This window comes from Pristis pectinata, chromosome 18, assembly GCF_009764475.1.
Source record: "Pristis pectinata isolate sPriPec2 chromosome 18, sPriPec2.1.pri, whole genome shotgun sequence".
NCBI classification, from domain to species: domain Eukaryota; kingdom Metazoa; phylum Chordata; class Chondrichthyes; order Rhinopristiformes; family Pristidae; genus Pristis; species Pristis pectinata.
Window position 1 is genome coordinate 1771257 of NC_067422.1, and position 23741 is coordinate 1794997.

General features: G+C 46.5%; 1 protein-coding gene across 2 annotated transcripts; it reads left to right on the top strand.

Annotated features, from left to right (window-relative positions):
• utp18 (UTP18 small subunit processome component) lies at positions 1-23400 on the top strand. 2 transcript variants are annotated; one of them, XM_052032829.1, is made up of 14 exons: positions 1-477; positions 1467-1606; positions 6544-6639; positions 8127-8212; positions 8816-8898; positions 12914-13039; positions 13348-13519; positions 14620-14720; positions 16449-16539; positions 17454-17577; positions 19485-19656; positions 20591-20733; positions 21608-21644; positions 23184-23400. In XM_052032829.1, exons 1-13 carry the CDS (start codon positions 313-315, stop codon positions 21630-21632), a joined length of 1524 nt encoding a protein of 507 aa, XP_051888789.1. In that variant the 5' UTR covers positions 1-312; the 3' UTR covers positions 21633-21644; positions 23184-23400. The 2 variants fall into 2 exon arrangements, with proteins under 2 accessions (XP_051888789.1, XP_051888790.1); XM_052032830.1 differs by having other exon boundaries at positions 13348-13429.
• The last annotated feature ends 341 nt before the right edge of the window (positions 23401-23741 follow it).

The window sequence follows — 23741 nt, forward strand, 5'->3', positions numbered from 1 at the left end:
ACCACAGGGGGAGGGTGGGGAGGAAGAGGGATGAAGAGAAATAACCCCGGTCCAGGAGCCGCGAGGAGCAGCATCAATAACTTGTCCTCCGGAGAGAGGCTTCTGCCGCTGGTCTCCCGAAGTAACTGAACGGCGAATGTTACTCGGATTTATTTTATCGAACGGATCCCTTGCTGTCTCCCCCCGTCCTGCGGGCGATGGGAACTTCTCGAATGCCCCCTGACCCGGAAGCGCACGCCGTCTCCACGCGGGGCCCACCGTTGGGCGGAGCCGCGGAGTTTCCTGAGTTTCCCTCCGGCTCCCGGCTGCAGGATGTCGGCCCGGCCCAAGAAGCGCCGTGCGGGACCCCAGGGTGAGGACGCCGAGCGGCGGAAGAACCTGAAGCGGCTGCAGGTGGTGGGGGAGCAGTCGGAGGTGGAGCGGCGGCTGGAGGAGCTGCTGTTCGGCGGCGAGGAGGCGCTGCTGGAGAGGCTGCAGGTCGGGCCGGGGGCTCGGGGTCTGGGTGTGGGCCGGGGGCTCGGGATCCGGGGTGTGGGCCGGGGGCTCGGGATCCGGGGTGTGGGCCGGGGGCTCGGGATCCGGGGTGTGGGCCGGGGGCTCGGGATCCGGGGTGTGGGCCGGGGGCTCGGGATCCGGGGTGTGGGCCGGGGGTTCGGGGTCTGGGTGTGGGCCGGGGGCTCGGGGTCCGGGGTGGGGGCCGGGGTGTGGGCCGGGGGCTCGGGGTCTGGGTGTGGGCCGGGGGCTCGGGGTCCGGGGTGGGGTCCGGGGTGTGGGCCGGGGGCTCGGGATCCGGGGTGGGGGCCGGGGGCTCGGGATCCGGGGTGGGGGCCGGGGGCTCGGGGTCCGGGGTGGGGGCCGGGGTGTGGGCCGGGGGCTCGGGATCCGGGGTGGGGGCCGGGGGCTCGGGGTCTGGGTGTGGGCCGGGGGCTCGGGGGCTGGGGGCTCGGGGTTCGGGTCGGGGCGAGGGTGTTGGGAGTAGGGGCTGCCGGGTCGGGAGGGGAGGCGGACTGTGATGAGGTGGGTCCCGGGGGGCCGGGGCCGGGGCCTGCACTGGGCTTGGTAACTCCCTGTGGAGAGAGGTCAAGCAGGTTGGGACTTCATTCACTGGACTGTAGGAGACCGAGGGGTGACCTTGCAGACGGGTATAAAACCACGAGGGGCATAGACAGGGTGAATGGTCGCCGTCTTTCCCCCAGGGCTGGGGAATCAAGAGCCAGAGGGCACAGGTTTGAGAGGAGAGATTTAATAGGAACCTGAAGGGCAACTTTTTCACCCGGAGGGTGGTCAGTGCATGGAATGAGTTACCGAAGAAGAGGTTGAGGCAGGTACATTAACAATATTTAGAAGGCACTTGGACAGGTACGTGGATAGGAAAGATTTAGAGGGATAGGAGCCAAACATGGACAAATGCGAATCTTTGTTGGCCAAAGGTCCAATTCAGTGCTGTACGACTCTCCCTCTCTCAGCCAGCCCAAGGGAAGGATGTGGATCAAACCTTACTGGACGAAGACTCTAGTGACTCTGAAGTGGAAAATGAAGCTAAGACCAGTTTCCCTCCGCGCAAGAAAGCAGCATGGGTTGATGAAGAGGACGGAGCAGAAGATCAGTAAGTAGGGTCTGTGGGTGAACGGGGAGCACTGCACAGCTGGACTGAGGTTGTAAACAAGGAAAGCTGCAAGGTGATTCCCCTCCTGAAGGATTCACTCCTCAGTCTCCATCCCTGATTCACTCCTCAGTCTCCATCCACGTCCCTTCCACCTCACACAGCCCCTTCCTGTGCAGCCGTTTGAGGTGCAGCGCTGGCTGTTTCCCACTTTCCAGGTGGAGTAGTGATTCAGTTGTGCCCGTTCCAGTTCCGTGTTTGCGATGTGGCCCCACCCCCACCCCCCATATATTAGGGAAACCAAATGTGATCGGTGACCGCTTTGCAGAATGTTTCCATTTGTGCACTTTCTCATTTTTCTTTTCTTCCTTTTCCTAGCCTATCTCTTTTTTTCTCCTCATCTATTTTTTCCTCTCTCCTCCCCTCCCCCAAGGGGTGGCTGCCACCGTACCTTTGACCCAAACCCCGGTGGATCTGCTCTCCCTCCTCCCCCGCATCTGCCCATCACTATCCCTATCACCACCCTGTGCCCACCCCGCCTCCCCTCTTTTGTCCACCTATCACTGCTCTGTTTTCCCCTTTTCCTATCTTCAGTCCTGAAGAAGGGTCCCTGACCCGAAACATTGACCGCCTGCTTTGCTCCATGGATGCTGCCTGACCTGCTGAGTTCCTCCAGCATCTTGTTTTTTTCATCCCCATTCCAGAAATGCTGGATAACATAGTGATAACTTTTAGACCACAGCTGGAGACAGGCTAGCAGTACTGTTCGTGCCACTACCAGGTTAGAGCTAATGCCTAAAAGATAAGCTGTTAACCACTGGATTCTAAGAGGATGATGGTATTAGAGGTAACAAGAATAGTCTGGTTCTGCTGTTGGTTCACAAAGGACGCAGGTACTTGGCAGAGGGGTGAAATACTTAAGCAGCACGTGTGGAGAGAGCAATATAGCTTTAACGTTCAGCCTTTCATCAGATCACTGATCTGAAATGGTAGCCCGATGTTTCTCTCTCCAATGGTGCCTTGGCTGCTGAGTGTTTGGAAGTTGGCTTGTGCAAGGAGAGCAGTCTTTGCAGGAACCCATCTTGGAGCCTGCGAGCACCCTGCTCTGTTCAAAGATCAAGATCCCCTCTCGAATGAACAACTTAAATGCAAAGCTTTTTTTCAAATATGTAATCAGAATCTCAATCCCAGAGCTATTAGTCATTTTGCATTCAGCATGATCATGTAAGCAGCCATAGGGTAATGATCAGGGAATCTTTTTTAGTGAAGTAGAATGGGGAATATTCCACTCTTTAAAATATTGAAATGACATCTTTTACGAGAGCAGGCAGAGCCTTGGTTTAACATCTCATCCGAAAATCCTCCAAATGGGGAACTGTGCGGCACTAACTCGGGGATGAGCTGCCACTGCTGTTTGAGCAATGCATTAGGGAACTGTTGGTGAGTGTGTGCCACCTCTGCAACGTCCAGTGGAGGGAACGTACCTGGAGAGATTCTCAACCACATCCACCCGGCCCCTCCCAGCCCTACTTTCTCCTTGTAATAGACGTGACATCTGAATTTTATCTTGCACAATGCTGGGCCCCTAGAAACTTAGTGTTTTCCAAATATTAGTTTCAGAGAAATGAGAGCTTTTCTGTTGGAGGAGCTCAGCAGGTCAGGCAGCATCTGACCTGCCTGCCAGTCCTGATGAAGGGTCTTGACCCGAAACGTCGACTGTTTATTTCCCTCCATAGATGCTGCCTGACCTGCTGAGTTCCTCCAGCATTTTGTGTGTGTTGCTCCAGATTCCAGCATCTGTAGAATCTCTTGTGTCTCCAAGAGGCTTTTCTGCCCTTGGTCTAATGAAATTCTAGAAGTAAACTGCATTTCTGAATCCAAGTTGAATGGTGCATCAGCTGTGAGGGAATATTAAAACACTGTTCCACAGCCTGGTAGAGGAACCAGGAGCAGGAATGATCCATTTGGCCCTCTGAGTCTGCTCTGCCTTTCACCAGTCATTGATGATGTCCACCCTCATTACCATTTTCTTGCCCTATCCCTTAATTCCATTAATGTAATATTGACTGGTCTCCGTTTTGAATGAATTTAATAACTTGGACTCTGTAGCCCTCTGGGATTGAGAATTCCAGAGATGAACAAGTGTGCCGCCCCTTTGGTCACAGCTGTCAGCCTGAGAAGCAGCTGTTACTGCTTTCTGTTCAGTAACCAGTTCTCATTCCATGTCAGTATATTGCCCCCAATTCCATGCCAGTACGATCCCATGTGCTTTACCCCCCCCACCTCCTTTCTTAAATTGTTACACTCCCATCAATAGGATTAATTCCAAGCTATAGAAGCTTGCAAAATGTTAACCAGAGCATCTAATGTCTCTGAAAGAGGTAGCTTTCAAAACTCTTGGAATTAGACCATTGAATGCTTGGAACTTATTAGCTTTTAACCTTCTCCGTTGAAGATGACCCCATGTTACAGGGGTTTGCATCCCTAGAAAAAGGGCTGTATCACGATTTTCAATAATGTGACGCTGTGTCAGCTGCGCATGCGTCAAGAAACGTGATTTGAAAAAAATGTGATTTAGTTGCTTTTTTTTTACTCCTTATAAGTTCCATGAGAACGAGTTTTATTCTGTATTTTGAACTTTTGGGTTTTCTGAATTCTGTAAGGGCGAATTTCTATAACCCAAGCGGCCATAATGTGAGGGTCACCTATATTACATTTCTTCATTCTTGCTAGACTTTTGGATCTCTGGTATTTCTGCTGGGCTTTTATGCCTTCAATGAAGGCAGACGCATAGTTTTGTTTTTATTCCTCTGCTGTTCCTTATACCCCATTATAAATTTTCCATCTCTCTGAATGGGGCCAGCAGTTATCCTTGCTATATTTTCCTTTCTGCACACCTATAGTAGTTCTTGCAAACCATGTTTGTGTTTCGTGTCAGTTTGCTCCTGTGTTCTATTTTGCCTTTCTGTATCAATTTCTTGTTCCTCCTTTGCTGAGTTCTGAAATGTTCCCACTCCTTAGACCTCTGGCTATCCCTAGTAACTTTATATGGTTCTTGTTTTTAGTACTTTTTTTTTCAGTCATGGATGGGCCACTTTTTGTGTCGATTTTTGTGCTGTGCAGGTTGATAGGGTTGTTAAAAAGATGTATGGAGTGTTGGTCTTCATTAGTCAGGGTATTGAGTTCAAGAGCTGTGAGGTGATGTTGCAGCTCTATAGAACTCTGGTCAGACCACACTTGCAGTATTATGTTCAGTTCTGGTTGCCTCATTATAGGAAGGATGTGGAAGCTTTAGAGAGGGTGCAGAGGAGATTTACCAGGATGCTGCCTGAATTGGAGGGCATGTCTTCTGAGGATAGGTTGAGTGAGTTAGGGCTTTTCTCTTTGGAGAGAAGGAGGATGAGAGGTGACTTGATAGAGGTGTACAAGATGATAAGAGACATAGGTCGAGTGGACAGTCAGAGACGTTTTCCCAGGGCGACAGTGGCTAACACGAGGGGGCATAATCTTAAGGTGATTGAAGGAAGATGTAAGGGGGATGTCAGAGGTAAGTTTTTTTACACAGAGTGGTGGGTGTGTGGAATACACTGCATGCAGAGGGTGTGGGGGCAGATACATTAGGGACATTTAAGCGACTCTTAGACGCATGAATGGCAGAGAAATGGGGGGCTATGTGGGAGGGAAGGGTTAGATAGATCTTAGAGCAGGATAAAATGTCGGCATAACATTGTGGGCCGAAGGGCCTGTACCGTGCTGTAATGTTCTATGCTCTAAAATTGATAGATTTTCTGTAAATCTTGCCAGGTATTGCCTGATCACGGTCATCACTTTTTCAATGTACTTTATAAATAAACTGCAGCCAACTCACTTCTCACACCTTCATAGTTTCCTTTTGTTAAAGTTTAAGGCTCCATTTTCAAATTGAGTTACATCACTATTATATTCCCTGAAGGTCCCCAATTAAGTCTTTCTCACTGAATAAAACAAGATCTTTAATAGCCAATTTCCAATAGGTTCCATGTTATATTGATCATGAAAAACCTCGTATGTTCCATAAATTCATTTTCCACCTTTATTGGCACTACACTGTGGATTAAAGTCCCTATTGATTATTGTATTACCTGTTTAAGGCACCTTCTAATTTCTTGATTTATGCTGTGCACTGTGTCACAACTACTATTTGGTGAAGTATAAATAACTCCTATCAAAGTTTTTTGCCCATAGCCATTTCCTAGCATGACCTAAACTAATTCTAATTCTTCAACATTATCTACTAATCTAAGGTAGTTTCTTACCACTGTATCGATCTTGGATTTACTGAAGGATTCATAAAATGTTAAATTTGTGGATTAGGTTGGGTAAATACTGAGCGTAACTTTTCAAATCATGCATTTGAGCAGGAGAAGATTGAATGTAATAAATAAAGTGGAATTCAGAACTGATCGCGGCGGCTGCTTGTGTGGGCCTGTCTGTACAGGGGTACAGTCAGCACACTGTTGAGAAGATGCAAACTTTAGCCATCGTTTTGTGTTTTTCTCTTCCAAAGTTAGTTGATGTGCTGAATGCTTCACCAAGGCCTGTTTATCGATGATGATTTTTTTCTTTTTCCCAGGGACGGGGTGCTAAAAACAAGATGGCATGGGTTTAAAATTAGAGGCGAGAGATTTAAAAGGGACATCAGGGGCAGCTTCTTCGCACAAAGGGTGGTGCATATTTGGAAAGAGCTGTCAGAAATAGTGGTTGAGGCGGGCACATCAGCAACATTTAAAAGCTTTCTAGAAAAGTCCATGGATAGGAGAGGTTTAGAGGGCTATGGGCCAAACGCGGGCAGATGGGACCAGCTCACTGGGCAACACAGTTGGCATGGACAAGTTGGGCCGAAGGGCCTGTTTCCCTGCTGTCTGACTCCATGATTCTATAACCTTTTTATTGTTTTACAGAGTGGAAATGACACATCGATTCCGGAAAGATCTAGTGAAAAGCAGCAAAGAGAAGACCCTCACTGTACGAAAGCTGCATCAGAGACTGAGAGAGCAGTACGTACAATCATTTCTCTTGCAATTTCCTCTCCAAACACTGGTTCCCCGCTTGCACCCTTTCCTTTCAAATACCATTCTCCTCAAGTTTCTCCCTATTCCAGGCATTTCAGTTGGGTCAAAATGAACAGTCAGCACATGACAGTATCCCTGTCTAATAATGGGTTGATTTGAAATACTAATGGTTTTAAATGGGGTTGGTTAATGGGACTAATTGTATCACTTTTTCAAAGAGAGAGCACAGGATTGTTGCGCTGGTACTTTCACAGCATGTCTTAGATTAGGAACAGGTCCTGAGGTTGTCGTGAATTTGGAAAGGCAGGTGTCCTGTCGGCTCAGCTTGCTAAGTGAATAATGCATCGGATCTTGGTTGGAGTCCATGACTCATATTGGGATAGATGGGTGAGTAGCAAATTTAAATTTGACTGCTTGCGGAGCATTATGTCAAACACTCATGAAAGTGGACTGCAGAAAAGAACCTCTTTTTATTTTTTGGGACTTTGATGTGCATTCCTAATAATAGGTGGTCCAGCCTGGCACAGTAGAAGTGGTACATTTGGGAGGAAGTTGGCAGAGTTTACTGTTGTGCATCCTCTCCTGCGAGTTGCTAGAAAGTAAATGTGCTTGTGTACAGGAAATCATTGGATTGGGTTTGCCTGTGATCACTCCCAGGGTGAGGCTGAAAGGCTCAGAGGCCAAGAAAGGAAACTTGAACACGGCCAAGATTTAAGACACATTCTGCAGGGATTTTGATGACTTTGTGATGTAGCAAAGGAAGTGAAATAACGTGAGTGAACTCATTGTTGTCATGGAGCAGACATGACGTCTAGTCTCTGGACATCAAGGTCCTACAACAGTGCCCTGATCGTGACTGAATCATTTATTTTCAGTGTGATTGGAATAAATGTTGGCCAGGACCTTGCTCTTCACAATGCACTGTCTTTCCTCAGTTAACGTGCTTTTATGAAATTATTATCAAGGATGCATTCTTGGTCCCAGAGGATGAATTTCTCAATGCTGCCCCTGTGATGGGGCTTAAGGACAAAGCGGGAGAGTCAGTATGATCCTTGCGTTAGTGCCTGACTCCCAGATAACAACTGGGAGTTGAACTTGCACCAAGGTTGAGGCTTCTCAGATGCAGAATGTATAGCACTGTGCCAGATAAAAATAGTGTATTTATTGCTAAGGTTCATGTAAAATCATAAAGGGGAAAATGAGTGTGAGTGTAGAATCTTTACAGTAAAGAAATTATTCCTTGTTAATTGTAGCAGTGAAAGTGTGAACTCTTAGCAAATTGTCAACTGTGTATGCAATCTGGTGTTTGGGCAAAGCAGGTGGTGTGGTTATCTGCTCACGTGGGATTGAGAGATTGAAAGTCACTGTGTTACCAAGTAGTCATTTATCCAGTGGTTGGGTACGCCCCAGAAGGGAGTCACTTTCACACACCTCTCAAACTGGGTTTAAACTGAATATGCCTTAATTTGCAGGTTCCAGAGTGCAATGGGTGGGACACCATCTTGGGCAGAGAGGAAGGATAAAAAGAAAAAAAAGGACAAGGGAGACTCAGCAGAAGGTAACCTGGGTACATTATTATTGAATGGAAATAGGTTGGTCTCCTTCCTACCTTTGTGCAGCCAAGAAAACAACAAAACTTTATCTAAAGTATTACTGAAACTCAAACTGAGCTGCTGGCTGGGATCTAATTGAAGTGTTTATAGAGTAACTGCTGTGTGAGTTATAGGCTGGAATATAATCAAGGGGCTTGAGGGGTTTGTGTACAGTAAGACAGGTATCCAGAATTGAACTACATGCTAGAATCCAATCAGGGTTTGCAGTAGTTTATTGAGGAATGAGAGAGATCTGGGGAGTAAATTACAGGCTGTGACTTAATTGAAGGTAGTGGTTACATACAGAATAGTATCCTGGGAGTGGGTTACAGGCTAGAGTTTGATGGAGAGGTTCTGGGACTTTAGATCTGGAATATTAAAATCCCTGGGTTTAATTCACAGGATGGAACCTAATTGAGATTTTGTTTTGGATCCTGAATCGCCACAGTGAAGTTTGTTGAAAGTATTAAAGTGCAGACCTCTTTAACTGGTGCTTTAAATATTTTCAAATGCATCATCTTGTATGTTTTGCGATTATACTCAATGAATTACACATTTTTATCTGTTAGAAAGCGATGATGATGAGGACTTGTTGCGAAAAACTGGCAATTTTGTATCCACCTCTGCTGCTCTTCCCAAAGGTGTAATACAGGTGAGACTGTGAACTTAAGCTCCTGTTGGTCCTGTGTATTTGAAGAGGAGGGATGGAAATTTTGTATGTTGTATTTGAGGGACTGCTGCTGACCTGAGAGGCCAGGATCTGGGCCACTGTGGTTCTTGCTTAATGCTGGCTCCCACTTCCTCACAGCTACTGAACTTTGCACTTTCTTTCTCAGCTGAGCAAGTGCCAGGGTTTGGGAAGGCTGTTCGATTTATCCTATGCTACAGATGGGCTTGGTTGCGAACCCACCCATTGTTGCTATTGCTGAAGCTCACACTTGAAGGATGGCCGATTGGGGAAGATGTTGTAAGACTGGAGAGGTTGTGTGTACAAGGCAGTTTTCCCAATCATCTGCCAGCATGAAAGTAATTGGTTTATTATTGTCCCATGTACTGAGGCACAGTGAAAAGCTTTGTTTAGCATGCCATCCAGACAGATCATTCCATACATAAGTACATCAACGTAGTACAAAAGGAAAACTAAACAAAAGGCAGAATGTAGTGTTACAGTTACGGAGAAAGTGCAGGTAGACAAATAAGGTGCTAGGGCTATGAAGATTGAAAGATCAAGAGTTCATTTTTAGCATGTGAGAGATCGTTCAAGAGTCTTATAACAGCAGGGTAGAAGCTGTCCTTAAGCCTGGTGATGTATGTTTTCAAGCTTTTATATCAGCTTCTGCCCAGTGGAAGAGGGGGGGAAGTAGGGAGAGGTGTAGTGAGGTGCTGGGCAAAGCCAGTTTTGGCACAGTGTTACGAAGGGAAATGTGCCAGTTTGCACAGTTGTGCTACTGGTCAAGTAACACTAGTCTGTTGCTGCTAATTGGTGGATCTGTTTCTGCAATATTCCCTAGCCTTGACTTCTTGCTTTTAATGGGGGATATAATTAGATATAAATCATAGAGTGTTAGGGTAGATGTGGCCATTTGGCCCATTGTGCCTGTTTAGCTCCTTTGTAAGAGTTATCCAATTAGTGCCACTCGTTCATTCATGTTCCATTTCACCTTACTGATTTTTCCCTTTTTTCCAATTCTCTTTTGAAAGTTGCTATTGAACCTAGCATCCTTTCAGAAAGCGTGCTCCAGATTGTAACTTGGCATGTTTTTAAAATGTTGTAGTGTGACTGGGTAGGTAGCCAGAATTTATTGTCGTCTTTTCCTTCTCCCTGGGGTGGGAAGCATCCTGAGGGCCACTGCCAGGCTTCCAGCTGTACCGCGTGTGCGTGAGAGCAGCCTTGCCTGACAGCCCCCTGGGTTTCTCATTGCTCTCTCAGTGGTGAAGAACTTTGTCTGGGCTTGTTCACTCTCTGCGATGATGTTGCTGGCGTCAGTGTGTGGGGAATCTTGTCCACTTGTACCTTCCCAAACTCCACACGGCAACACTGCCTCCCCAGTTGTAGCTGTTGAGATTCGAAATATCTGGAGGGAATCGTGATGCCTCAGGATTTGGGCCACGCACAGTTCCTGTTTATTCAAACGCAAGTTCGCTCTATGGAGATGTATAGTTGAGGGAATATTTTTGCCATCTTCAGCTTGATACAGCCACGTGAATCTGTACTGAAAGATCACATTTAAATTCTAATGCTCCCTTCTGAACAAAAACACAAATTTTGGAAATATTCAGCAGGTGAAGCAGTATCGCAAGAGAGAGAAAACCATTGTGAATGTTTCAGGTCAATGATCTTTCATTGGAATGTAGAAATCAAAAGTTAGAAAACAAACGTTAGAAATCAAACATGTTTTAGGTTGCAGGCAAGGGGGGAGGATGGAGGTTAGGGATCAAGAGAAGCTGAATGACACAACTGGTTGTGCTGTTGGCTAAGGAACAGTGTTGAAGGCTTCTTAATCACAGATCTGTCTGGAAGAGACAAGATGAATAAGGAACAAAATAACATTGGAACAGATGCAAAACAGCAGTTGTTGGAAATCTGAAATTAAAGAGAATGCTGGAAATACTCAGCTAGTCAGACAGCATCTGTTAAGGGGGAAGAACAGAGTTAACATTGTAGATAACCTTTTATCAGGACTGGCCAGTTTAGAAAGGTTAGTTATCGGATGTTGTTTAATTCAGTGAGCCCTGATGGCTGTACCATCCCCAGTCAAAAGATCAGGTACTTTTTCTTGAACTTCAGAGGCAGTAACAGAGGTCAGGATGTGAGTGGGATGGAGAATTAAAGTGACAGCCAATTTGAAGCTCATGGTCACTCTTGTAGACGTATTCAGCAAAGTGGTCACCTTGTCCATTTTAGTGTCTCCAATGTAGAGGAGAACACATTATCAGTACATAGTTATTACAATGTGAAAGGAAGTCACTCGGCCCTCGGGTCCATGCCAGCTTCCAGTGGAGCAGTCCCATCCCCCTTTTTACCCTTAACTTTTTTCCCTCACACATACCCATCAAATCCCCTTTGATTCTTTTGCCATTTACCTACACTTGGAGGTAATCTCCAGTAGTCAGTTAACCTAACAACATACAGTAAATTTGGGATGTGGGAGGAAACCAGAGCACCCAGTGGAAACTCACTCAGTCGCAGGGAGAACCTGCAAACTCCACACAGATAGCATTGGGGGTCATGATCGAAACCAGGTCGTCACTGCTGCCCTCGCCCACCATGCTCTTTCCTAATCCCAATAAACAAAACACAGTGAAACCCGTTTAAGAACACAAATTATGAGCAGGAGTGCTACACCTCTTGGTAGAATCACGACTGGTCCTCGATCTGCTCAGGGTCTGAATCCGATACCCCTTGATTCATTTCATGCTCAAAAATATACTGATCTCTTCCTTAACTATACCTCACCACTGAATGTCGTCAGTTCTGTAAGGTGGCGAATTCCAACCATTGTTTCTCTTCATCTCAACCCTAAAATACTGATCCCTTATCGTGACACTGCCTTAGATCTGGACTGGACTGGACAGCCTGAGGAAACAGTTTTCAGTATCTGTTCTGAAACCTGTAAAATTTGGGAAGGGTGAAAATGAGATATCCCTTGTCCTTCTAGACTTCAATAAATGTGTCTATGTTAATCGATCTCTCCTCTGAGGCCAGACTGCTATTTCAGGGACTCTTCAGGCACACAGTTCCAGTGAGCCAAACCATTTTCTTGTCCCTGACGGTTTCTTGGTACGTACTCTTTTGAGAACAAATTAAGAGGTTAATTAAGAATTTTTGGGATAAAAACAGATGCTGGAAACACTTGAAAGACTGAAATGTTAACTTTATTTCTCTCCTGACCTGCTGAGTTTTTCTGGTATTTTCCATTTTTATTTCAGATTTGCAGCATCTTTAATTTTGTGATTTTCCTCAGTGTTTTTTGGGGTCCTTTCTTCTGTTCCAATAGCTAAGGCAGTGGGTGGGTGAATTGGGGATGAATGCTAGTGTTTGCTGGTGGGGCAAGTTTTGCAGTAACAGTTATTGCGTGGGCCCTCTGCCCTCTGTCAGAGTGTGCAACCACTTGTGCAAGGACTTCTAGAACCGTTTTCCTGGGGCAGCTTGATTTGTATCTGTAAAGGAAAAAAAAAGTTGCCTTTTCTCCAGTAACTTGCCTGTCCTTGTGATGTCCCAAAGAATTGCAAAGCCATTTAAGTACCTTCTGAAGTGTGGTCACACGTATGCCAGATAATATTTGCATAGCAAGACTCCAGTACAACCAATTGGACGAGTAATCCGGTTAATTTGCTTTTGGCTGACAGTGAAGTTTAGCTGGCTCTAGGCAGATTGTCTGGGTAAAGAAGGCTGCAGTAAACTTCTGCCTCTTGGGCTAGGGAAAGTAGATCTGTGTGAGTTCATTATTCTCTGTCTGCTGTTGGGTGGTAAGTTGCCCTTGCCATCTAATCCCTCTCCAAAGCTTACTGGGAGATTAAACACAGCTTCTTGACTGAGCTATGGGGAACCTGATGCAGGCAGGTGCCTTTGGGAATTAACAATTGTATCGTTTTTATCAAAAGATAATTGGCTTGTTTGAAAGAAGTAATTGCTCTGTTGTGATAGTTTGATTGCTTCTCAACAGATAAAAAATTGCACAGATGCCAACCATGCCAGGCCGTCCACTTGCAATTTAACAACAACTCAATTCCATCCATTGGCTCAAGTAATACTCACTGCTGGGAAAGACCAGGCCATCTCGCTCTTTCAGGTTTGTTTCTCAGTCCTATTAGTGCATTAAGTATCAAATCCATGCAGTTAATTCCAAACTCTTCACTTTACAAAATGTATTTATTGTTGTCTTTATTATTACCATGTATTGTCTACTGTGTGAGCTTCACACGAGCAAGGAACTTCATTGCACCCTGGTGTATAAGACAATAAATTAACCTGAATCTTAATCTGTCAAAATGTAAGGAAATCAGTGCAGCCCGGGTGAGTGTGAGTGACTTGCCACTGCCTGTGTGACTGTGATTATATGACTCAGACAAGCAGCTGCCCATGTTCTTGCCTCTTCAGGTTGATGGAACGATGAACCCCAAAATTCAGAGTGTCTGCTTGGAGAAGTTCCCCGTGTTCAAAGCTCGATTCAGTGCAGATGGTGAGCAGGTTATTGCCACAACCAAATATGGCAAGATGTTCTACATGTATGACATGATGGCTGGGAAGGTCATTCCTGTCACTGTCAGAGGTGAGAATTTCCACTATTGCTACCAGGCCCTGTGAGCTGCTGAGAGTGCTAATGAAGTGAGATGGTCTGCTGTCTCAATGGAGAGCAGTTTCTCTTCTGAGCCTGGATGTTGTGGGTTCAAATCCCACCCCAGAGCTGAAAGTCCAGGCCAACAGTCTGCTGCAGTACTGAGGGTTGCTGCACTGTGATGGGTCTTGTCTTTTGGATGATGTGACAAACTGAAGTTTCACTTGCCCTCTCAGATGAATGCCTCCCTTTAAGAGGTGACTCCTGGTATCCTGGCTGAACTTTATCCGCCAGTCAGCATCACTAAAAACAGATTATCCACTTATTCTCACTTTTCTGGTTGTGGGAGCTTGCTGTCTGACCACTTTCAAAAAAAAAACTCCATATTTTTCTACTACAGTGGATGGTCTCTCAGTTTTGTGCATTGTATCATCTGCCATGGCCTTGCCAATTGGCTTAGCCTGATGCTTCTCTGCATCCTCTTCACAGCCCATGCTGCTCGTTAGGTATGTATCATCAGGAAACTAGGATATATCATACGATTCCCTCATCCGAGTCATTGATATAGGTGATTAGGACCCCAGCACTGACTGCTGTGGCACCCGGATGGTCACAATCTCTCAACTCAAATGACCCATGTTCCTGACCTCTGTTTTCTGCCTGTTGATCAATCCTTATATTGCCCCCAATGCTGTGTGCTCCTTTTTTTTTAGTAATCCCGTGTGTAACATCTTACTGAAAGGCTGTTGAAAGTTCAAATGCACGGCATCACTTTATCTGTCTAGCCAATTGCCAATTACTCCTTTAAAAAAAAATTACAGCAGATTTGTCAAACATGATTTCATTTCATAATGCATGCTGGTTCTGCCCTATCCTATTTTTATTTTCCAAGCACTCTAATGATAAGATTCCAGAATTTTCCCTACCACTGTTAGCTGCTGGTGCAGCGGTTGTGTTGCTACAAAATGCTTTCTCGTTTCTCAGCACTGAAAGACTGCATTGGCGTAACTGCAGACTGAGACAGACCACCAGGTCTGTGTGCCTTTTTTGTGTGTCACTTGCTGTCACTGAAGCTGTGTGGTTTGGATTTGTAGGTATGCAGGAATGGCAAGCCAGGAAGTTTGAAGTCTCACCAGATGGCTTGTTTCTGCTGTTCATTGGCTCCTTTGGATATCTGCACCTTCTCTCCACAAAGGTAAATGACCATGGATCAAGCTGGTGTCCAATAGAAATCACTGTGGCCACAGAGGTAGCTGTGGCAACATTAATTACTGATTTCAATCCACTCCATACAGGTCTAGATCAGTGTATGTTGTTTTGCACTCTCAGTCAATCCTTGTTGTCCTTGTCTAGTAAAGTCTGGAATTCTGATGTGAGTTTAATCGAAGTGCCACATTCAATGCAGATTTTAGGGTTTAATCAATAAATGTACAAGACCGGGAGGTGCTGGTTCACACCGTGTGCAGGGGTGCACTGACATTATGCTCCCAATAATCAGGGAGTTCTTGTTACTGAGGCGAGGTAATTTAGTTTCAGCACTGTCGCGGTTACCTGAGTGAATGTTTAGCGTTTTTATTACTTTGCCCTGAAGATTACTGGTTTTCCATTTATCACGTATGTGTCACTTGGGAATTCCACAGTTCAATCTTCAAGCAAATGTAGCTGGGTATCTAAATGACACAGGCAGTGGTTTTGATCCTTGCCCTTCACTCGTGTTGCCCGCTGCATGGATTTATTTACCCAGGGATCTGCAGCACTTTACTGTTGACCAGCCAGTAGAGGGTGCATGAGCAGGAGGCCACTGTGCTCTTTGATTCCTGGCATTTGCCCAGAAGACCAAGGTGAGCTCCGGGATGTGGCTCGATGAGCCCAAGTTCTGCGAATCGACCCGGTTTCCACTGCACATCCTTGCAGGATAGATCTCCACAGTGCACGTTGCTGGGTCACCTGGAAACTGGGCAGGCAAATGCTGCCCTCTGGAAAATGTGCAAACCTCTCCCAAGTGACTATTTCTCATGCGAGCCTTGGCATTGTCAGGATTAGAGTCATACAGCACGCAAACAAGCCCTTCGGCCCACCGTGTCTGTGCTGGCCATCAAGTACCTTTCAATATTAATCCCATTTCTCAGTGCTCAGCCTGTAGCCTTCAATGCCGCGGTGTTTCAGGAGCTCATCTACATACAACTTAAATACTGTGAGGATACTGCATCAGGAAGGGCTTTCCAGCTTTCAAATTCTTCCTCCAATCCTCTCTAAATCTCTACTCCGTACCATAAACCCATGCCCCTCTAGTCTTAGGCTGCCTCTGCTTAAGGGAAGAAGTTTGTCATTGTCCCTTCCATGTCCCTTGTACTTCTGTGTACCTCACTTAGGTCACCCCTCAGCCTCCTCTGCCGCAGGGTAAACCCGGCCTATCCACTCTCTGGAGACACAGGAGACTGCAGATGCTGGAATCTGGGGCAATAAGCAAGCTGCTGTGCTGTAGGTTATTTGGCTGCAGGGCATCACATTTCTCTACAATGACTTCACTGTGAACCTCCACCAATGAAGCATTGAATGGAAATAAGGAAAAAACTGCAGCTGCTGAAATTGGAAATTAAAACAGCAAATGCTGGAATCACTCAGCAGGTCAGGCAGCATCTGTGGGGAGGAAAACAGGGTTAATTCTTCTTAGAACTCAGTGCCCAGCTTGAGTGGACTTTCACCCTTCCCCTGGTTGCTGTATGTTTGGGCCCAGGCTGGTGTCATTTTCCAGTAGGTTAATGATATTGCTTTCTCTGTTCTTCTCCCCAGGCACAGACCAGGGGTTGGGCCTTGTCTTCGTGCCTTTTTTCTCCTGTAGAGCTGTGCCTTCCACTTTTGAGCTCTCTACTGCACAATGCCAGGAACTTATTCATGGTCTAACTGTGCCTTCCTTCTGCAGACCAATGAGTTTGTGGGAAGTATGAAAATCAACGGTCCGGCAATCGGAGCTGCTTTCTCTCCAGATGGCAGCACGGTCTACGCAAACTCCGGTGAGCAGGTCTGATGTACGGGAAAGAGTGAGGGTGAGGAGCGAGCATTGAATGAGTTTGGTGGAGATTGGGATTGGGTCTGGGAGGGTGATAGCAGGGTAAGAGAGGTTGGGGATGAGTTGGGCTGTTCACTATGGCAGCAGTTTATACATTTAATGAAGAGGTGATTAAAGGCTGAGATATTTTTAGTTAAAAGGAGGAAATTTGTTCTTCAGACTGAGAATATTGTCGATATATTGGTTTGTTATTGTCACTTGTACTGAGGTACGGTGAGAAACTTGTCTTGCATATCATTCGTACAGATCAATTCATTACACAGTGCATTGAGGTAGTACAGGGTAAGAACAATAACAGAATACAGAGTAAAGTGTCACAGCTACAGGGAAGTGCGTTGCAGGTAGACAATAAGGTGCAAGGTCACAACGAGGTAGGTTGTGAACTACCCTTTTGGATCCCCATTGCCCTTCGTATTCCCTGCTCACAGAGTTGGCCACTGAGTATTGGGCTGGAACGTGCATTTTGTATAACCATGTAGAATGTCTGGGCAGCTTTCAATTGGTGGTTCCTCCGATATTTGGTTCCTTGCCCCTGTTTTTGTAACACCGGTATTATGGTGGACCTGCTCTCTTTATTAATGATTGCTGTAGCAAACTTGGAATTTGAAATCTTTTTCCTTGAGAACGGCAGAACTCAGCAGGTGTGAGTTTGAACTGAACGGCTGCCCTTCCTGAGCTGCTCTGGCAGTAGTGTGCACAGTCGAGTGGCCCTTCAGCAAGCGTGACAAGTCCCTGGGTAGAAGCTGCAATCTCTCACCTCCTCGTGCAGTTGGGTTTGCTGGCACCAGATTGCATGTGGTTGGATTTGTAAACAATGTGTGGCTAACTCTGCTGTTCTGTTTCCACTTAATGCTGCAGATGAAGGAGATGTTTATGTCTGGGACGTGAAGAGCAGGAGGTGTGTGAACAGGTTCACAGATGAAGGCTGTCTGAAGGGGACGTGCATTGCTGTGTCTCACAACGGGCAGTATCTTGCCTGCGGGTAGGTGAACGCTGATGTTCCATGCAGTTCTCTTTGCTCAGGATCCCAGCACAGGCCGAGGGTAACTCTGTGGTGGCTGTACATCGAGGGTTGTACGTCTGCCTGTCTCAAGGACCCTCGATATCTGGAGTGGCTGCATGGTGACTGGAGCCAAACCCTGGGTAATGGGGAGAGGGAGAGGCAAGCACTGTGCCCCAGTGTGGGTCTTGGGTTTGGGGTCAGGATTCACAAGGTAGCGAGTGAGGCAGGGAGACGGTTGGTGGGGGGGAGGATTGTTGCCCCACAACTGGTAGGGGAGACACTGGGAACTCAGATCCTCGTGGTGGGGAGTGTATGTCCTCACTGAGCCACAGTAAGAGCTGAATTGGTAAGAAAACTTGCCCCTCTGGCAGTTTGGTAATTAAAACCTTTAGAGATTTTGTTTCTAATTTACCAGAAAAATTGCTGTATTGTTTCTGGATCCTGGCTCCGAATTACTGTGACAATTTGTTTTGAGAGTTGGAATTCTCTTGGGTGTGAACCCTGGACAGCCACAGATTACTCAGCAAATGTAATTCTAAACTGCTTTGAGAGGATTAGAAAAATAGACCGGTAATCCCTCTCTAATCTGTGGTGGATCCATTAAATCGTGGTTATTGCTTTCAGTTCTTCGAGTGATGTTACCTGTGAGAGGATTACAAAGCAGCAGTCATTATGAGTGCTGGAAAGCTCCCTCTTTCTGGCATTTCCCTCCCTCCCAGTATGAGCTTGGATTTTATATTGCTTCTAATGCCCCTAATCTATTCATTCTAACTTGCTGCAGCTGCTTGGCCTTTATTTTTAAAATAAGCATCACTCCACCCACCCAATGCTGCCATCCTTCTTTCATCTCTGGTGTAGGTGAAGTGATTGCACCAACCCACTTCGCCGGGGTAAATCAGTCAGCTGCAGCCGGACTGATGTTTGAGTGTTGAAGATGAGAAGTTGTTCGTAACGGCCACATACTCTCCACAAAATTTGAATTCTCTCATCACTGTCTTGCCTTATTAGGAAGCATGCATCATTTTTATTTACAATAGAATCACATAAATTAATACTATAACATTTGAAGGATACTATAACATTATGAACATTTTTAAAAAAACATTAAAATTTGCACTTCAGATTCTGTGCTCCGCAGACATCATTGGCATAGTTTTGAAGATTAAAAATGGAAATTTGAATTTGCTGGGGATAGCTCCTCCGCAAGATAGTCCCAGAATCAGTGGCCAAGCAGGCAGTGGGTGGGTCTGGGCCAGTTCGCCCTCTAAATCTCCACCTCCATGTGGGAAATGCCTCATTCAGCCTGGCTGAGGACGAGAGCAGTGTGCGGCATGGTGGCTGTGTCTGCATGTCCTGACCCTTGGCTGATGTCCACCGCTTAAGTGCAGGATTCCTCAGAGTTCTCCTAAGGCCTTGAACATTCCTTCCTCAACTGACACCTAACAATGTGGATCGATGGTTCCACCACTAGGGGTTTTTGCCTCATGTCTGAGTGTGTTGAGAGAGGTTGCTGGAATTACTCAACACCTTCATTGTAACTGTAACCATGATTCTCAGTATGTCAGAAAGTAAACTAATTGGATTAGGTTTCTTTTCCTCTGGTATTATCCTGATTTATGTGTGAACGGAAGGTCATTGCTGATTGAAGTTGCTCATCCTTTGTGGAACCTCGGCAGTCGTACATTGTGTCACTCTTTGGGTGCGGAACAATGGTCACTGCATGAAGTAATCTATTATAAAAGAGCTTAATTGTGTTGTGAGCATTTTGTTGACATGCTACTCAAGTGTTGACCAGTTCATCCTTGTATCCCAATGCTCTGGGACAAATGTGGATTACTCTTTCCCATTCTACTAAATAACTGCATTCCTCTCGCTTTCCTCGACAGATGCAATTCTGGAATTGTGAATGTTTACTCACGAGACAGCCTGAACCAAACCAGCCCTAAACCCATAAAATCCATCACAAACTTGGTTACTGCAGCATCGTCGTTAGCCTTTAACCCAACAACAGAGATCTTGGCAATTGCTTCGAAAGACGCAGATGATGCAGTCAAGTTGGTGAGTGGTGTTTCTGCACAGCATACGAAGAAGGGGCAAGCATTGGCGGTTTGTTCTCAAGTGCAAGGATGTGTCCCTTCCCTACCTTGGAAACGTGTGCATCCTGTAGTAACTCAACATAGTCTTCCTCTGGAAATAATCTGATCTCTGGTCTCTGTAAGTGTAAGAGAGTTCCAGGGAATGTGAAACTTGCTCACCAGCTGTAGTTTAGGTGCTTATTACGAGTTCATTTAAAGGGAGCTGGATAAACACAAAGAGGAGAAAGCAGCAGGAGGGAATGGTGGTAGGTGAGATTATTGACATCCAGGTAGAGGATCTACACCAGCATGAGGCCTTTGGGCTGAATGACCTGTTAATCCCGTGTGACAAAGGCAACGTGATGCCCTGTTGTGTTGAGGTAGTCAGTGAATGATATCAAAGGTTATGCGTGTTTGATGAGTTTGCTGTGCCGGATTCTTCAAGTGCAACTGGTTTGACTGCAAGAAGGTCCTGGTACCTTGCCTGGGAGTTCTTGGATTCCTCTCCATCACTGCTCCCAAAGTCTGTTGTTTCCTCCAGCTAATCTGGGTGTGAGATCGGAATGTGATTGTTACTCAGGAGATGGCCTCAGCCTTGAAGGGAGGGAGACGAGGAGCTGCTAGTGTGTGGAAACACCCCTGTACTAACCATAGCAACTTGGTGATTAACTTGCGTTAGAAGCACTTCCCCAAACAAGGGATTGAATGCTTCCAAGAACAGCTTTACGTCAACTACCGAAACATCACCAGGGATGCTCCCTTCTACCTGAGCATCTCAGAGAGTGCCGAGAGGGATATTCGGTAGGGTGAGAATAAGGCACTCAATAACTATATAGATTTCAGTTCAGATGGTTACTCTCAGAGTAGAACCAGAGTATTTATAATTTTTGTCAGTAATTCTCTACCTTTTCTTGCAGATCCACATCCCATCCTTCACCGCGTTCTCAAATTTCCCAATGTTTAGGCGGAAAACCATTCACCTGGCACAGGAGATGGATTTCTCCCCCAGAAGTGGCTTCTTTTCCATTGCCAATAATCAAGGCAAAGCCCTGCTGTACAGGTGTGTGACTCTCTGCCCATTGCGGCTGGTTTCCTGAGTTGTGCATTGGCACACAATCCACCTGAATCAAACCTGAGCTTTGGCACCTAACCCAGCTGAAGAGCAGGAGGTGCCCAGCAGGGTGGGTGGGGTGGATGGTGTCATCTATTTCATAAGTCTGTTGAGGGGTAGAGCTGGTGGTGTGAAGTCTGCAGTATACCAGCCAGTAATAAGTGACACAATGTTCCCAGATTTGGTTTTGTCTAGCACTCCTATTCCTTCCATGCTGCCTGACCCCGGGACATCCTGTAATACTGACCATAATGTATCGTCTTCAGCCTGAGTCTTCCATGTTGCCCAAAGGGATGGAAATGTCTGAGATGTAAAGACTCTGCCGTTTGGCCTGACCCAGCTCTGCTTCCACAGGGAGGCAGAGTGGCAGATTGGACAGGCTGAGGAAAGGGCTGAATCCACACGTCACTGCACCATTGCTCTTTGCTCCAGCCTTGGTATTGATTTCTCTGGGAATCCAACGTTATTACCAGTAAAGGGGTGGTGAGACTATCAGCATGGTTTGATGCCTTGTTGTGCTCCCAGCAATGTCTCCAGACTTCAGTAGAGTTTCTCTACTGCACCAATGAGAGAATATTCCATTCCCAACACTGACATTGATCAACACCACGCTCCCAGTCCTGACTTTGGGCCTCAGTTTCAGCTGGTTTCCCAGGGAGCTGACCTTGAGGGCACGGGTGTCCTGAGCTGTCACTGTCTTTCAGTCTGTCACTCCCTTTACTTGTTCGAGGCTGAGGAAAGTAAATCTCTAACTTCATTCAAGTGGCAGAGATCAGTCCGGCTCTGGCAATTCCAGTCACCTAAACAATGTGTGTTCTTCCAGGGTGAAGCACTATACGGACTTCTAACCTGCACCCTCGGTGAGTGAACTGCTCAGTTTGGTGCTATTGTAGGGAGGAGGCGGGTGTGTGGCGGTGGGGTTGATGGGGTTGCGTGTGTGTGGCGGCGGGGTTGACAGGTGCGCGTGTGTGTGGCGGCGGGGTTGATGGGGTGGTGTGTGGCGACATGGTACTGGACAGCTCTTGATGTGGCTTAAATGAACCAGTTGGTAAAGCCGAGGGTCAATAAAAGGTGGACCCTACCCTGAAAACTGCTGCAGAAAACCGACCACCACTGCTGTGATCACAGCCCCTTCTGTCCTTCAGAGGCTGGTGAAGGGGAGTTCTGAGATGGTCTCAGACTTCCTAGATCGGTGTGTTTTTGGCGTAACAAAATGCATCGTTACGTCTGATCCTGGTAATGAAGTGGCTCACGTTCTGGTGGGAAATACTTGGGGAACATCAGTCAGTAAGGTTCAGCTCAGTAATGGAGAAAGACCAAGGGCAATTTGAAGTAAACTTCTTAATGGAGGAGTGCCGACTGCCATTGGGATGAAGCGGCCTGACCAGGGTAAAGTGGGGCCAATGCTTAGCAGAGCAGTGGGAGACCTTCAGGGGAGATCTTTCAAGTACAGGCTAGGCCCAGTTCCCCGAGGGGAACCAAGGTCAGAGCTCCCTAGCAGGTGGCATAGACCAGTGATGAAACAACAATGGGAGTATGATGTAGATGGAAGTGAGAACTAGGTTGAATATGGTAACAGAAATGGGAAATGAAACCGAATGGGTGAACTGGAGAATGGAATAGATTGGCATCCAGTGTAAGAGGGCTCCTGAATAGTGAATGGTAGTTCAGAGGGCTGGTCTGGTGGAACTACAGCAATACTAAAAGCCACTTTCTACCAATCTTTACCAAGGAAGTACACTTCCAAAATCTCAGCAGTAGCAGAGGTAGTAAACAATCAAGGGATTGATAGAGGAGTGGATGAGCAGGTGGTGTTGGGAAGGCAGGCTATATGCATAAAGCCATCAGGTTCAAGCTGCTGAGGGAAGTGGGGCTGGAGAATCCAGAGAGACATCATTATCTCTCAGTCCTCTCTGGCAGAAGCTGGGGTGCGGGCACATGGTGGGGAACTGCGGGCCAGTGTGTTTATTTTTGAGGTGGGGAAACCAGTTGGAAGTTGCTGCCATTGCCAGATGGTTAAAGGACCAGGGGAACTGTTCTAAATGAAAGGGAGACAACGGAGGGGAGATTGTGAGAGGCTTTCTTATGCAGAGAGTGACTATCTATAACTCACTGCCCGTGGATGGTGGGAACCATCACAGACTTCGAGGTGGGACTGGATGGGTGCACGAGGGAGAATAATTCAAAGGCCATTGGGCCAGCATATACTCAGTGGGCTGAATGGCCACAACCTCTGCCACACAGTTCTGTTGATCAGTGCTGATGCCCGTGTTGTTAGTTCTTTGCAAGAATCTCTCTGATCACTCCACTCCTCAGTCCTGTAGCATTTGTCCATTGAAAGTTACACTTCAATCCACTTCCTGAAAATTTCTCGTCTCTAATTCTCCTTCTGACTTCAGTTTTGCAGGCAGCAGGAGTCCCCAATTCACCACCACAGCATGGAACATAAAACCATCTCCTGGGTCAGACTGCCATGCACAGGGACCGCTGTTGTGCAATCCATGAGGCACTTCTGTCCTTTCACAAAGGAGCCCCTTGTTTCTGTGAAATATTTCCATGGTTTGAGCTTTTGTCCTAAATTGGACCTTTTTGTATAATAAACAAACCTGCTGTGTCGACACTTGTGCAGTTGAGTGCTTTAGATTCCAGACCCAGCACTAGCAGAACCAAAGCTGACACCTTTCGACACGAGCAGCAGGTTCCCTGTGCCGGGGGCACGGATGGGACAATCACAAGTGCTGAGGCTACAAAGTTAACACTGGGTAGGTTGGTGAGTAAAGACTGCGGTCTTTTCATCTGGGCTTATCTTGATGGAGGGCTGGAATTCTTCCCATTCCATTGATAAGATAAGATCTTTGTTAGTCACGTACATCGAAACACAGTGAAAAGCATTTTTTGCGTCGTGTTCTGGGGGGGCAGCCCGCAAGTGTCGCCACGCTTCTGGCGCCAACATAGCA